This window comes from Acartia tonsa, chromosome 1, assembly GCF_053477335.1.
Source record: "Acartia tonsa isolate MP-2025a chromosome 1, ASM5347733v1, whole genome shotgun sequence".
Lineage (NCBI taxonomy): Eukaryota > Metazoa > Arthropoda > Copepoda > Calanoida > Acartiidae > Acartia > Acartia tonsa.
In genome coordinates this window covers 44,352,160-44,365,541 of record NC_137260.1, presented here as the reverse complement: position 1 = coordinate 44,365,541, position 13,382 = coordinate 44,352,160, and the positions used below count along the sequence as shown (strand labels likewise).

At 31.5% G+C, this 13,382-nt stretch overlaps 1 protein-coding gene across 2 annotated transcripts; it reads right to left on the bottom strand.

Annotated features, from left to right (window-relative positions):
• Positions 1–8,582: 8,582 nt before the first annotated feature.
• Positions 8,583–13,101, bottom strand: LOC145326752 (uncharacterized). Of its 2 annotated transcripts, XM_080170512.1 has the most exons (6): positions 12,907–13,101; positions 12,645–12,685; positions 11,397–11,480; positions 10,653–10,724; positions 9,919–9,994; positions 8,583–8,678 (listed from the first exon to the last, which is right to left on the bottom strand). In XM_080170512.1, exons 1-6 carry the CDS (start codon positions 13,001–13,003, stop codon positions 8,647–8,649), a joined length of 402 nt encoding a protein of 133 aa, XP_080026638.1. In that variant the 5' UTR covers positions 13,004–13,101; the 3' UTR covers positions 8,583–8,646. The 2 variants fall into 2 exon arrangements, with proteins under 2 accessions (XP_080026638.1, XP_080027288.1); XM_080171162.1 differs by lacking the exon at positions 11,397–11,480 and having other exon boundaries at positions 12,907–13,079.
• Between the last annotated feature and the right edge of the window lie 281 nt (positions 13,102–13,382).

Genomic DNA, 13,382 nt, shown 5'->3' with positions numbered 1-13,382 from the left:
TGAGATAATTAACCTATATCTCATTGACCTATCTTTGTATTAAGATGTAAATGTATAAGGAATTTTGAAAATACTAGGAATAGTTATTTCTCGTATGGTATTATAAACGGCTTTCCGCGGATATAGAATGTACAATTATAAGATTAAAACTAGTTTTTTTAGCCCCGTGGTGCCGAAGGCACCGGCTAAAAAAACTAGTTTTAATCTTATGATTGTACATTTCTATATTCGTAGAAAACTGGATATAATACGATGCTAGACATAATTTTCGTATGGATGAGAACCGGTTCCTATCCACCGGATTCGAATGAATACGAGAAAACCAGTTAAATGCCTATTTTGATGCCGTAAAGGGAGGGATAAGGTCAAATATTTTACACACGAATTCAACCCAATAAGATAAAAGTAAGCTTTTAATTTTGCAAGGTATAAGACAATGGACGATAAATTGACATACATCCCTAATGATGAAACACCAAATTACCATTTCTGTAGATAAAGAAAACTTTGAGTATTTTTATTGATTTTAATTGGTTAGTTCCTAACTAGTAGTGTCTAAATTTTTCAATCTAAGAGAGGGTTAATTTTATTTATCATTATTGGGGATATATTATAAATATATCAATTTATCGTCCATTGTCTTATCCCTTTAGGTCCCTGCTAGGGCATAATCAAAAAAAGATAGGACTTTCTGTGAGTAAGTAGAATAAAATCTTAGTGGGCTTTTTAAAAATAGAAATACAACTACATAAGTCATAAAGCAAGGGCGTGTGGAAGGGGGGTGTTAACCTCCCTCTGGATAGAGAAAATAAGGTTATATCAGGGATCTTAGGGGATAAGATAATGGAATTAAATTAATATTCATATCCAATGATGATCAATAAAATTACTCCGTCTGTAGAACAAAATTATAGGTTAAAAAGTTTGGACACTACTAGTTGGGGACTAACCAATTACAATTTAAAAAGTACCCTTAATTTTGTTTAGTTGTCAGTGGCGTGCACAGCGTTTCCAAGGAGACTACAATCTTAAAAGTGGCTTTTAAAAGGGATGACAGGTTTCCTTAATAACCATTTTGATGGGGTATGTTGAACTTGAATTCCCCTTCCGCACGCCCTTGGTAGATGTTGTCGTATTAACACAAGACTACAATTATAATGTTAGTAGATTATCAGCAAGAATCACTTTTATTTGAATAAATAGTGCCAATTGTGTTATTTAAATAATGACATATCTTTAAAACTTAAAGTATCAAAAATGCATGACATAAGGTATATTGTAATTTAAAGATGATCATTTTATTTTAATGTCATAATGATGTATTATCTAACTATCATTTTTCTTTAATCTAACTTTTGAATAAAATTAAATATTTTTTTTTCACAATATTTGAAAAATAATTATTAAACACTTAAATAAAAACACTAAAATTAACTTAGTAACACTTGAAAATTGCAAAATTCCTTAACTAAAAAAAAACAACTTTTTCTTAAAACACAGCTTGTAAAACAAGTTTTTTTTTCTGGCCGCGCGTAATATAACGTGCTCGCTAAGCATTGTCCCAGGCCATACTAATACCACTATGTTTGGTTAAGAAAATACTCCACTCTTACATCGCCCGACCACTTCTATCAATCATAGATGGGCTTTTTTGCCAGGGAGGGGGGGGGGGATATTGGACTGAAAATTGTTCTGGTACCCAAAGTTTTATGAAAACGTTATCTTATTCGTTGACTTGAAAACTTTGGGGGATTTTTTTTTTAATTTTGATTAGTTGGTACATACCAGCATCGTTCAAACTTTTCAAACAATAATTATTATTTACGGATGGGTAATTTTGATTGTCATATCAGGGGTGTACTTCAATTAATGCTCCATTGTCTTATCCCTTAGATCCCTGGGTAAGTTGTTTTGCGTTCTTGTGTTTTGCTGTCTCTGTAATGTTATAGGGACCGTAAAAAAGCATTAGGGCACAGGGCAGGTAGCTAATAAGGATACTCCTCTATAATTCTTCAAATTAGGGCACAGGGCAGGTAGCTAATAAGGATACTCCTCTATAATTCTTCAAATTAGGGCACAGGGCAGGTAGCTAATAAGGATACTTCTCTATAATTCTTCAAATTAGGGCACAGGGCAGGTAGCTAATAAGGATACTTCTCTATAATTCTTCAAATTAGGGCACAGGGCAGGTAGCTAATAAGGATACTCCTCTAGAATTCTTCAAATTAGGGCACAGGGCAGGTAGCTAATAAGGATACTCCTCTAGAATTCTTCAAATGTGTAATTGATGCAAGTAATAATATTTAGATTACTAATTGTCGCCCATAGCGTCTAGGGGAAGTAAAATAGCCTAAAACCATCAAAAGACCAACCCATTCGTACCAGCAATTTCCGAGATCTTGAGCTAAAGACAAAAAAACCTTACTACTTTGAATTATAGGATATCTCTAATATTAGTAAGTAGATAATAATTTTGAAGTAAAAAGATTAGTATTTATATTTTTTTATTAAATATTTTTCAACTACTTATTTGATATTGATTAGCGCTAAAAATAGTGTTAAAACTTGTTTTGTAAAAAATTAAGAATTTACCATGTAAATTTTGTCTTATTATATCTTTGATTCTATCTAATAAAAACTGAATAAATTAACTAAATTGTTAAATAAGAGTGTAAAAATTGCATCATTACAAAAAATCCCCGAAAATTTTAAATGATTCTATTTAAAACAAAAAAAGGTTTCCCTTAACTTTAAGGCTTTTACTATATTTTTGGTTTTAATCTAGCTAAGTTAAGTAGAAAGAAAACCATTCTGGGGAAAATTTTTTTTGAAAAAAATGTTAATAGCTTCTTTTTACAATTAGGATCTTGTATCTAATTTAGACATGTAAGAATTGTGTTATCCACATGAAACAATGAAAATATAACCAGTGACGTCCTGCCTTCCCCTGCCCTCCCTTTATAGCTTAAACACCCCCTGTACATGCGCCACTGGTTGTAATGTACCATTCTAAACCAAAAATTTATGCAAAGAAAAATTGCAATAATTGCATCACTTAAAAGAATTCTCATGTACAAAGTAACACGATGTCTGTCTATTCTTGCGTTTGTCTTTACCAATAGATTTCCCTACAAATTTCTATTTCCCTACCCAAAATTATCAGAGGGTTTATACAATTCTCCCTGTGAAACTGGCAATTTTAACGCAACATGTAGCACATCTGCTCGGCGCCTGGTAGGTGATAGGTTCGAATCTCCGCTTTACATCGCGTCATAACCAAAGACGTTTAAAATGGTTTCAACTGCTTTTATGTAAAGTGCGTTACATTAATAGTTAGAGCAGGGGGAATGCCTGGAATGAACAAGGAGAGATTTAGCTACCCTAATTTATCCTTGGTTGTTGAACCTGACGTTAGAGTGTCATGGACAGCAGCCTCACCTGTATGAGGTTATTGATAGGAAACCTCTCCATGTGAAGTTTCTCTATGCACGCCTATGAATACGGTATTAAGTAGGGTTTCTTGCAAAAATTGCATCATGTAGAAAAACAAAATGTTTCTTTACTTCAAAAGTTACATTTTAAGGATAGTTTTCTTGGTTGAGGGGTATTTATTGTCATTTTTTTCCCTAGATGCTGAGGGCTGAGACGCTAGTTACATTTATTAGGCAATAAATTTTGCTACTTGATACTTTCTACCATTTTTAATCAGTAAAATGAACAATAAATTATGTTTTTCCTTAGAAGGAAACCCTTTTTGTATGTACAATGTACATTATATACATACATACATCTATGTTTTCTACTCAAATATTTTGGTAATTCCCCGTGCAGATGTAATCGTGTGGATAGCACAAGTAAGAAATAAATTTCACCTTTTTATAAACTTAGAATGTTCATTTCTATTTAAAAGGACTGTCCACAAGAATAACAAATTTAGATTTTCAAAAATCTAGCTTGAAACTATTATTATCTGTTCAGTTTTAGGCATATTTTATTTTGTGGCATCGCGATCAAAGCCCTTTGAAAATTTAGTCCTCTGCCTTATTGTACTCCCGCTATAACTAAACATACTTTAAAGAATTTTTTTTTCGCCGCGCCCTATTCATTCTCATACGCAAAAAAACGTGTAATAATACATAGGCCAATCAGCCAGAAACAGCAGACTTCGGTGCTCGCCGCCACACAATCTATGCTTTTTTTAGCCGATCTCGCCGCTTTACATCGCGGTACATCGCTCACAAACTCTGCTCTGCCTCCATCTACGTTCTGAACAAGGGGGAGGGGAGCACGTATTCTTAAGCGATGTACCGCGATGTACAGCAGCGAGAGCGGCAAAAATATGAGCTAAAAGTTCACAGGCACTAAAGGAGCACAAATAAAGGAGAGGGAGGATCTAATTATTGAAAGTCAAAATTTTTAAAGGGTTTTGATCGCAATGCTACAAAAATAAATTATGCCTAAAATTGAACAGAGAATAATAGTTTCAGGTTAGATTTTAAAAATTAAATTTTGTTTTTCTTGTGGACAGTCCTTTTAAGAAAGTGAAACTTAGAATGAACAGGTTTTATATGAAAAGTCTTTATAAAATTGCTCAGCAACTTAAATCCTTATAGTAAAGTAAAAGGATATCTGTGTCTATGTGTCTTTCTGTGTATGTGTACCAAAGGATCTCGTTAACTGCTAGCCCGATTTGGTTTTCCTTTACAAAGTAGCTTCTCATAGATCCTGAGAAGGTTTATCACCATTTTTAAGAAGGGTTCCACCACCCTCCCAAGAAAAATCGCCCCTAGAAAAACATTAACCCCCGCCCCCGAAAAAAATTTTCTTTTTCTTTTTTACATCCAAAATAAAAAAGTGTCCCTATAGGCATCTAGGATCGTAGCCTCTAGTTTTACATATATTTTCAAATTAAGTAGATTTTAAATACGTTTCTACTATTCTTTAACTCCGTAAAAAATATAAATTTTGGGGTCTAAGGCATCTCCTCACGTTAGTGTCACTTGAAATATACAGTCTATTTACAAATTGTAATTAAAGACTTTTGTTTGTTTTTTGTTGAGACATTTATTACCATGAAATTTCCTTGCTGTCTTGCCAATAAATTTTAAGCACAGTAGCATCTTTAAAACTATTAAGATGTTGTATATTATAACAGGGGAAATATTTTTGTCAATTTAGGTTACCAACATAGACATCATTTATTTGTCAATTCGTTCAACCAGAAGGGGGGGAGGGAATGGGGGGATCGTTAATTTCACTTTAATAGAGTACATGATAATCTGGTGTAAGATCCAAGCAATAATAGATCCATTGTTGTGCTTTGTAGGATTTCCTACAAGTAACCAACATACCTACATAAAAACCGGAGCTCACACAAATCAAAAGTCTGAGTAAAATTTCATAAATATTAATAAACGTAATTGTTAGACGACTTTCTGGAAATAGCTATAGTAGAGTTCAGCTACTTTCGTAATATTTTACCTTATTGTTATGGAAATCTGCTTTATAGTTGTAACATGCCTTAATTAAGGATCACAACCATACGTTATGGCCATACGGACAGACACATCCTCAATATACAAAAACTTTGATTTTAGCTAATTGTCATTTGCGTTCATAAAATAATAAGCCATAATTTTTTTCTACGTCTTTGAATTAGAATCTCTAAAACCATTCTTAACAAGGATGAATGAATTAAATTACATAGTACATTATAAAGATATTAAATATTTAATAAGATATTAAAGAGCATTAATATAAAGCTTTATTTGTATTGTTATTTTTGTGAATTAAAAAAAAATACAAACGGAAAGGTTCATAGAAAGAATTTAAAATGAAAAGTCATAGAAGCAACATTTCTCTCATAAAAGTAGCAAAATATTTTTCTCTATCTGTGTGTTTGCAACAGCCGCTTGACGAATACGGCTCTTTTTGATTTAATAAAAAATTTCATTTATTTCTTTGTCCATTACAAACACACACACAAAAAAAGAATAAAGTATAGAGTAACGTTGCTACTAGAAAGTTAAGAATTTTTCTGGGCTTGGCTTGTAAGGTGGAAATAAGATTAAAATCAAGCCATGCCGGGCTAGACTTATTAAAACAATGGATTTATATTACTTGGATCTTGCACCAGATTATCATGTACTCTAATGAAATGAATCTTGTAGCTGGCTAAAATAACGAACGCCCCATCACCTTTCATCCTACTGGATGAGCAAACTGACCAATAAATTATGTCCAGCAACCTAAATTGACGATAATTTTTCACCTGTCATAATATTCAGGAATATTCTATATCCATTATAAAAACTATCTAAACTTAATTCAAATGCATTATTCTTTAACACGTAGATCATGTTCTTTAAAGCTTACTACATCTGTAATTATGTATGCTTTTTATTAAATCTATTCTTGTTATGACCTTACTTGGTTATTAATTTTACAAAATTATTCTGAAATATAAATTTTTAGAATATTATTTGCAATTTATTTCTGCGCTACTTAAGAACTTAATCGTTCTTGTTTGTTTCGGTTTTATTTTCACTGGATGTTACTTTGTATTTTACAGAGCCTTGCACGAATTTAACATTTTTACAAGCTAAGCTTTTTTATAATTAGGGTCGGTCCGTACGTCAGTCCGTCCGTAACGGTTAGCTCTTTTCGTTTATTTGGCTTGTTAGAATTGTTCTATCGATTTCAAACTTTGCATGATGATTCATTTAGTAGTTAGGTACGATTTAGAAAGTGTAGCATCATTACCAGAATGTCCGTAAGTCCATTTTAAACATGTAGATTTTTTACTTTTTAACAACAATTTTTCATGTGATATAACCATCATATTCATCTGATTTTCAGAGAACTGATTCCTATTAAATTAGGTACAATATCATAAGCGAAGCATCTCTATAACCAAGTCCTAAAAATGTCAGTATGTCCTTAAACATTAAGAAGTTTTGCAACAAATTTACGTATAATTTTGTCAAAACTCATATATTTATTATATTTTGTATATTTAGTTCAAACACTCTACAAGAGTTAATGTTCGTCTGTCATATCCATGTTTTGCAGCTTATAAATAGCAGCTAAAACAAAGAGGTGCTCACATAGGGATGGGTTTTGGGAGGTGTGTAGAGAATCACTAAAATTTCAAAACTCTTTTTAAAAAGCCCTAAGTCTTCTGGGATTGGGACTAAGTGCTCCTTAGATAATTGAGGGAAAGCATAGTTTCTTCAATGAATTTTCTTCTTTTATTGTGATGTAAAGGATCTATATTTGTCACAGAGTTAAATAGATGAATGTTGTCAGATATATCTTGTCTGTCGTTCATTTCCATTTTATATAAGAATTATATATAGATAATTTACCACTTTGTTCAGGATACTTTTTAATTAAAAGCGAAGCTTTTCTATAATTAGGGTCGGTCCGTCCGTCCGTAACGGATAGGTTTTTTCGTTGATTTAGGCATGTTAGATTTGTCCTATCGATTTCAAATTTTGTATGGTGATTCCTTTAGTAGTTAGGTACGATTTAGAAAGCGTAGCAACTCTATAATCATTACCAAAATTTACGTACGTCCATTTTAAACATGTTGATTTTTTTTTACTTTTTAAACAACAAATTTTTATGTGATCTAATCATCCGACTGATCTGATTTTTGGTAAATTGATTCCTGTGACAACAAAGTATAATGTTATAAGCGAAGCAACTCTATAATCAAGTCCTAAATATGTAAGTATGTCAATAAACATTATCCTGTATAAAGTAGTTTTTCAACAAATTTACTTACAATTTTGCTTCGACTCTTATACATTTATACTCTGATTATTTAGTTCTGACACCATATAAGTGTTAATGTCCGTTTGTCCTACCGTTTCAGTGCTTCGCTTTTATGGATGTTGTTATCCTTGTTAATTAATGGTAGACATTTAATGTGTTCGCCATATTGGGATTATAAAAGGTGTGCAAACAATTCTAATTGCGTGGCTTGTGTTAATAGTGGAAAAATAATACCCACTCCGTTAGAACTGCTATGAACTCATATTTTTATAAATATAAGAACGTTTCCTGTGCTAAGTATATTTCCCTAACTATACGTAGCACAAGAACAGTTCCTATATTTCCAAAAATAAGAGTTCATTGCAGTTCTAACGGTATGTGTAGTATTTTTCTACCGCCGCGCAATTAGATTTTTAAAAAGGTCCACATTTTTTGCACACCCTTTAGTATAACTTGATCAAGTTTCCTTAATAATTAATTCATCGTAGTCCAGCAATTTAAAAGATCTTATCATTATGCATTAAACTATGAGCATTTCTATTCAAAAAACTTCTCTTTCTCTTTTTTGGTTATGTAAGATTAGATAAAAACTTTTGACAACATTCCAAATGTAATATATTTCAACTGTCATATAGTGTTCATAAATTTCTTTCAATTATATACACTATATCTTTTTTTTTGTAGCGTTTAAAGAATAACATTGATCGATAATAACATTTATTTATGGAAGTATACATACAAAAATATACTATTGCATTATTGAGAAAAAAACTTAAAATAACATAGTAACTTAGTCTTCCAAATTTCGTCGATGGTTACTTTGATGTATTTCAAATTCAAAGATTCATAAAAATAAGAATATATCATTCACGTTTTTCTCTGAATCGGTTGTAAATCACCTGAAAATTTAAAATTTAAATTAGTTAATTTTTTCTTTAGGTTTTGTGTAAATTACATCAATGTAGATTTATTTGCAATCTAGCTATAAAAGAATTAAAATAGCATAAAATAACTCGTGCGGAAAATCTGAATTTGCAGACATTTTTTTTGCAACAAATTTAACTTTTTTGTATAGACCATTTAGCCGTGATTCGAAAATTTAATTCTACTTGAAATTGACGAAATTTTTTATTAGTTTTCAAAGGTAAACTTATACTAAAACTGTTTATAGGGTTCAACCAAAGAGATAGGGACACGAAGGAGATAAAAAAAAAACAGGAATTGGGTTGGAAGAAATATTTCACTTGGAATTGTTATTGTTTGCCAGGATCCTGGTTTCTGTCACTGGCACAGACAAACAAGGATGGTTAGATTCCTAGGGAGGGAGAGGCAACATTGGGCTGGTTATTACACTATAGTCAACAATGTTTTATGCTAATGTTTCTTATTAATTAGCTTAACAAATGGTGACTTTCAATGAATTTTGATTAGTGGACTCATTAAGTAGAGTGTCAAATTGTAATCTACAGAAGGGGTAGTTTTGCGTCTCAACATTGGGGATGTACATTAATTTATTGGCCATTGTCTAATCTCTTTAGATCCCTGTTATGTTCCATAGTTCAAAGAATAAAATTTTTTGACATACGCAAAATTAGCTGCATAAATAGAGATCAATTGACAGAAAAAATAGCCTAAAACTAACCGAAAACATAATAAAATAACACCGTAATAGCTTAAAACCATTTAAATTTTTAATCCCGAATTTTGATGCTCACGAGTTATCAGCACAATGATGAAGCATACAAAATGACGTCATACGTGCATAATAGATAAAGGCCCAACGTACAGACCTAAACATACATCTATAATACAAAGTAGAACGATGTCTGTCCGTCTGTCTGTCCGTCTGTCCGTCTGAAGCTTATGATCTCTGTAACCACTGAACCGATTGGGCTCTACTCTTCAGGGAATATACCTACTGGTCCTGTGATGGTTTTAAGCTATTTTCTTGGGGGGTGGGACACCCCCAACCCCCCCAAAAAAATGAAAATACCCCCCCCAAAAAAAATTTTTTTTTTTACTTTTTCTTTTTAAATCTAAAATACGAAAAATTAAGTTGATCAAACCTAGCAAAGCCCCTAGAGGCTAGGGGCGAAGCCGCTAGTATTATATAGAGTAGCACAGCTTATGTAAACTGACCTCTGAATACTGATGCCATAATATTTAGAACCGTAATAAGAAAAGATAAGACCATGGCCGTATTATTCATATAAGTCTAAATTTTAAAAAATATATAAATATTTTTTTAATTATGATATTATGATTAAAAAATTTACTGTATTTTCTTTGATTATTATCGGATTTTTAAATTAAAATTTGTAGATTGTTGAAATTATAGTTAAATTCTTGCTTTCAGTTCATGTTTTTAAACAATTTGTATGACAGATTATAGAATAAATATGGATATTATGACAAGGGAAAATTTAGGTTGGTAACATGGAACTTGCTTATTGGTCAGTTCGATTATCCAGCAGGAGGGAAGGGGGTGGGGATTATCGTTATGATAGCCTGTTGAACAGATCTATAGTATATATATATACAGACAACTACCTCCCTTCCTTTTTCAAAGACCTCTTTCGTCTGTTTCAAAATAATTTTCTGCTACTTGGCTGTGTTAATATAAGCGACACCATTGGTTGATTTTCAATGACCCAATAGAAAGGTTGCACGAGGCGGTTGGGGTGGGGAGATACAGTTATTTAACCCTTTCTCCCTCTAGTGTTTTAATCTAACGCCTGTTTCACTTTATTAGAGAACATGAAAATCTGGTAAAATATCCAAATAATAATACATCCATTATTGTATGTATCTACTGTGTAGAAGCATTTTTAGAAGTAATTATCCTTGTTTTAAAAATAGATAAAAAACTGAACCTGTTTTCTTTTTCTTGCCTTTGTCATCTTGCCACTGGTACCCAACATTGTTAATATACCCATTGCAATTATCTAGATAACAAGGATCACAATATCTATATAAATTGAGTATAAAATCAAATGGTTGACCAAACGAACATTACAAGCACTATTAGATTGTCAGAACTTAATAAGCAGAATATAAATGTTTCAGTCTAAAAAAAAATTTATCCAAATTTATTAAATACAGGATACTGTTTCAGGACATACTTGCATTTTAGGACTTGATTGTAGAGATGCTTTGCTTATAATATTATACTTAGTTGTCATGGGAATCATTATTCCAAAAATCAGGATTATAATCCTAAATAATCAAGTAAAAAAATAAACATTTAAAGACCTATGTACATGATCTGGTAACGATTATAACCTACGCTTTCTAAAATGTACCCTAAAAGTGCATTGTTGAGGACAGAAACCCATCCCTAATATTTTTAAATATCTTTTTAAGTAAATTTAAATTACGGGGTTTCTGGGGGGGGGGGGGGGGTAAGTTCTTCGTTGTTTTTTACTTAGGTTAGGCTATGTCAAGTTATTTTGGGTGCTGTAAAGTCCTGCAGTGTTAGGGCCACCTTGTAGGGCTTCAGAAAAAAATATGCCTAATTTTAATTTGCTTTAAAAATAAGGGGGGGGGAGTCAATGCTCGACATGCTCATTAAGGTAAAGGGCCTTTCATTGTTTAAAAGGCCATAAAAGTGACGTAACCTGTAATAAGAGACTTGCAACTAAAATGGCAAGACAAGCATAATCTAATTCTGTTTTAGATTCCAGCACAACCAGAGATCTTATCTAACAAACATTTGTAATTAATAAAACAACTTTACTTTTATAAAGTGAAGCTACTCTATAATTTATAGCTGGTTGTCCTTATGTCCTTCTGTCTGTCTGTCGGTGATGATAGAGATGTCCAATTTTTTCTAACACTTACAGAAAACATTTTTAAAAGTTGGAAGCGAAGCTTTTCTGTAATCAGGGTCACCCCGTCCATTCTTCTCTACCTCTGTAACGGATAGCTCTCATCGTTAATTTATGCTTTTAAGACTTGTTCTGTAGATTTAGTTACCAGAATGTCTTTACGTTTATTTAAAACATGTTGATTTTTAACCTTCTTGACAACATTATCATGTGATATATAATTATTATATTCATCTCATTTTTAGAATACTGATTCCTAATAGAATAAGGTACAATGTCATGAGCGAAGCATCTCCATAATTAAGTCCTAAAACAGTATCCTGCTTTTAAACAAATTTACTTACAATTTTGCTTATATATTCTGCTTATTAAGTACTCACACTAAGTGTTAATGTTCATTTTTCCTAATGTTTCAGAGCTTCGCTTTTTGGATGTTGTCAACCTTGCTTACTAATGTTTTGCCTCTATATAATTGTTGATGTTCGTTTGCATGACCGTCTAACATCTAATTTGTTGAGCTTTGCTTAAACGTACGTTGTCATCCTTGTTTTTTCAAATATTCTAGACAACACAAATGGGATTCATAAAAAAAGTTAGGTAATTTTATTTATTTTGGAAAGGAGCGAATATAATGAAAATATATAAGTTGTATTTATTTCATATGAAAATTTTATTATTTATAGAAATATAAAAAAAATAGCAGCTAAAAATGGGGGCGAGCATCTAGGGGCTCTATATTCGAATGCATATGGAAGAGCAGAAAATTAGCCTAAAAATATAACCTGACTTATCTGAAAAAAAAAGCCTAAAACCATCCTAGGACCTATAAGAAGCATCACGGTTCAGGAGAACCATATCATTTGGGTGGTTAGCGAGATCCTTCGTTACAGACAAAAAAAAAGCTTATTTTAATAGGATTAAGCAATACAGAATCAAATTTGTTTTTGCAAATACTTTTGTTTTATAAAAAAAAACAGTTTTGTAATATTTAATCATTTGTTTTCCATGAAACTTTATCCTATTCCAATTAAGTGCAACCTGATCTGAATTAGAACATATCAAACCAAAACTCAAAGCCCCTAGAAAGAAAACGGTTTTACTTTTCTAAAAAGTGCCTAGCGAGCATAGAATAGCTTAAAACAATCACGGGACCTAGCATGCTCTGAACGAAATTGGTCTCTTTATATTGGAATATAATCAATGCAATGTATAAAATATTTTCTTATAATTTCATGATAATATTTATAAAATTTAATGAATTATAATATCTTTATAAAAAGAATAATAAATACATTCTTACCAGACGTCGCAGTCTTTTTAGCAGCAAAATTATTCATATCCATATCTTCATTTGTTGGTGATTTTTCCTTTTTTTCAACATCTTCGTTTGTAGCCATTCTAATTATTTCAATATCAAAGTTTAACTAAAATCTTCTTGAACACTATACTATAAGTTGTTTTCCTACATATTGTAACTAAATACATATTTGTTTTATTGACAACATGTTAAAAATGCTTTATCTTATTTTTGTGGTTTATTTTTTTAATTTTCAACAATCAAGACATATGAGGTCATATTTAAAATAAATGTTTATTTTTTTTTTTTTTACATTTTTACTTGTTTGATGGTTGGGACATTATAACCAACTAAATGAGGGCGGGAAGGTCAGCAAAATAGCTTCAAACCACACCAACATATCTATAAAACTTACTTGAAACAAATTGACAAAAAATTTCTAGATATTTGGCTGTAGACAATGTACAACTTATTATTAT

Excerpts from the sequence above, each read along its gene's own strand:
- LOC145326752 (XM_080170512.1), bottom strand. The coding sequence starts at position 13,003 with ATGGCTACAAACGAAGATGTTGAAAAAAAGGAAAAATCACCAACAAAT. Across the intron at positions 12,686-12,906 it reads TAAAAAGACTGCGACGTCTG|GGGCTTTGAGTTTTGGTTTG; the intron begins GTAAGAATGTAT and ends TTTTCTTTCTAG. Across the intron at positions 11,481-12,644 it reads TATGTTCTAATTCAGATCAG|ATAAGATCTCTGGTTGTGCT; the intron begins GTTGCACTTAAT and ends AATGTTTGTTAG.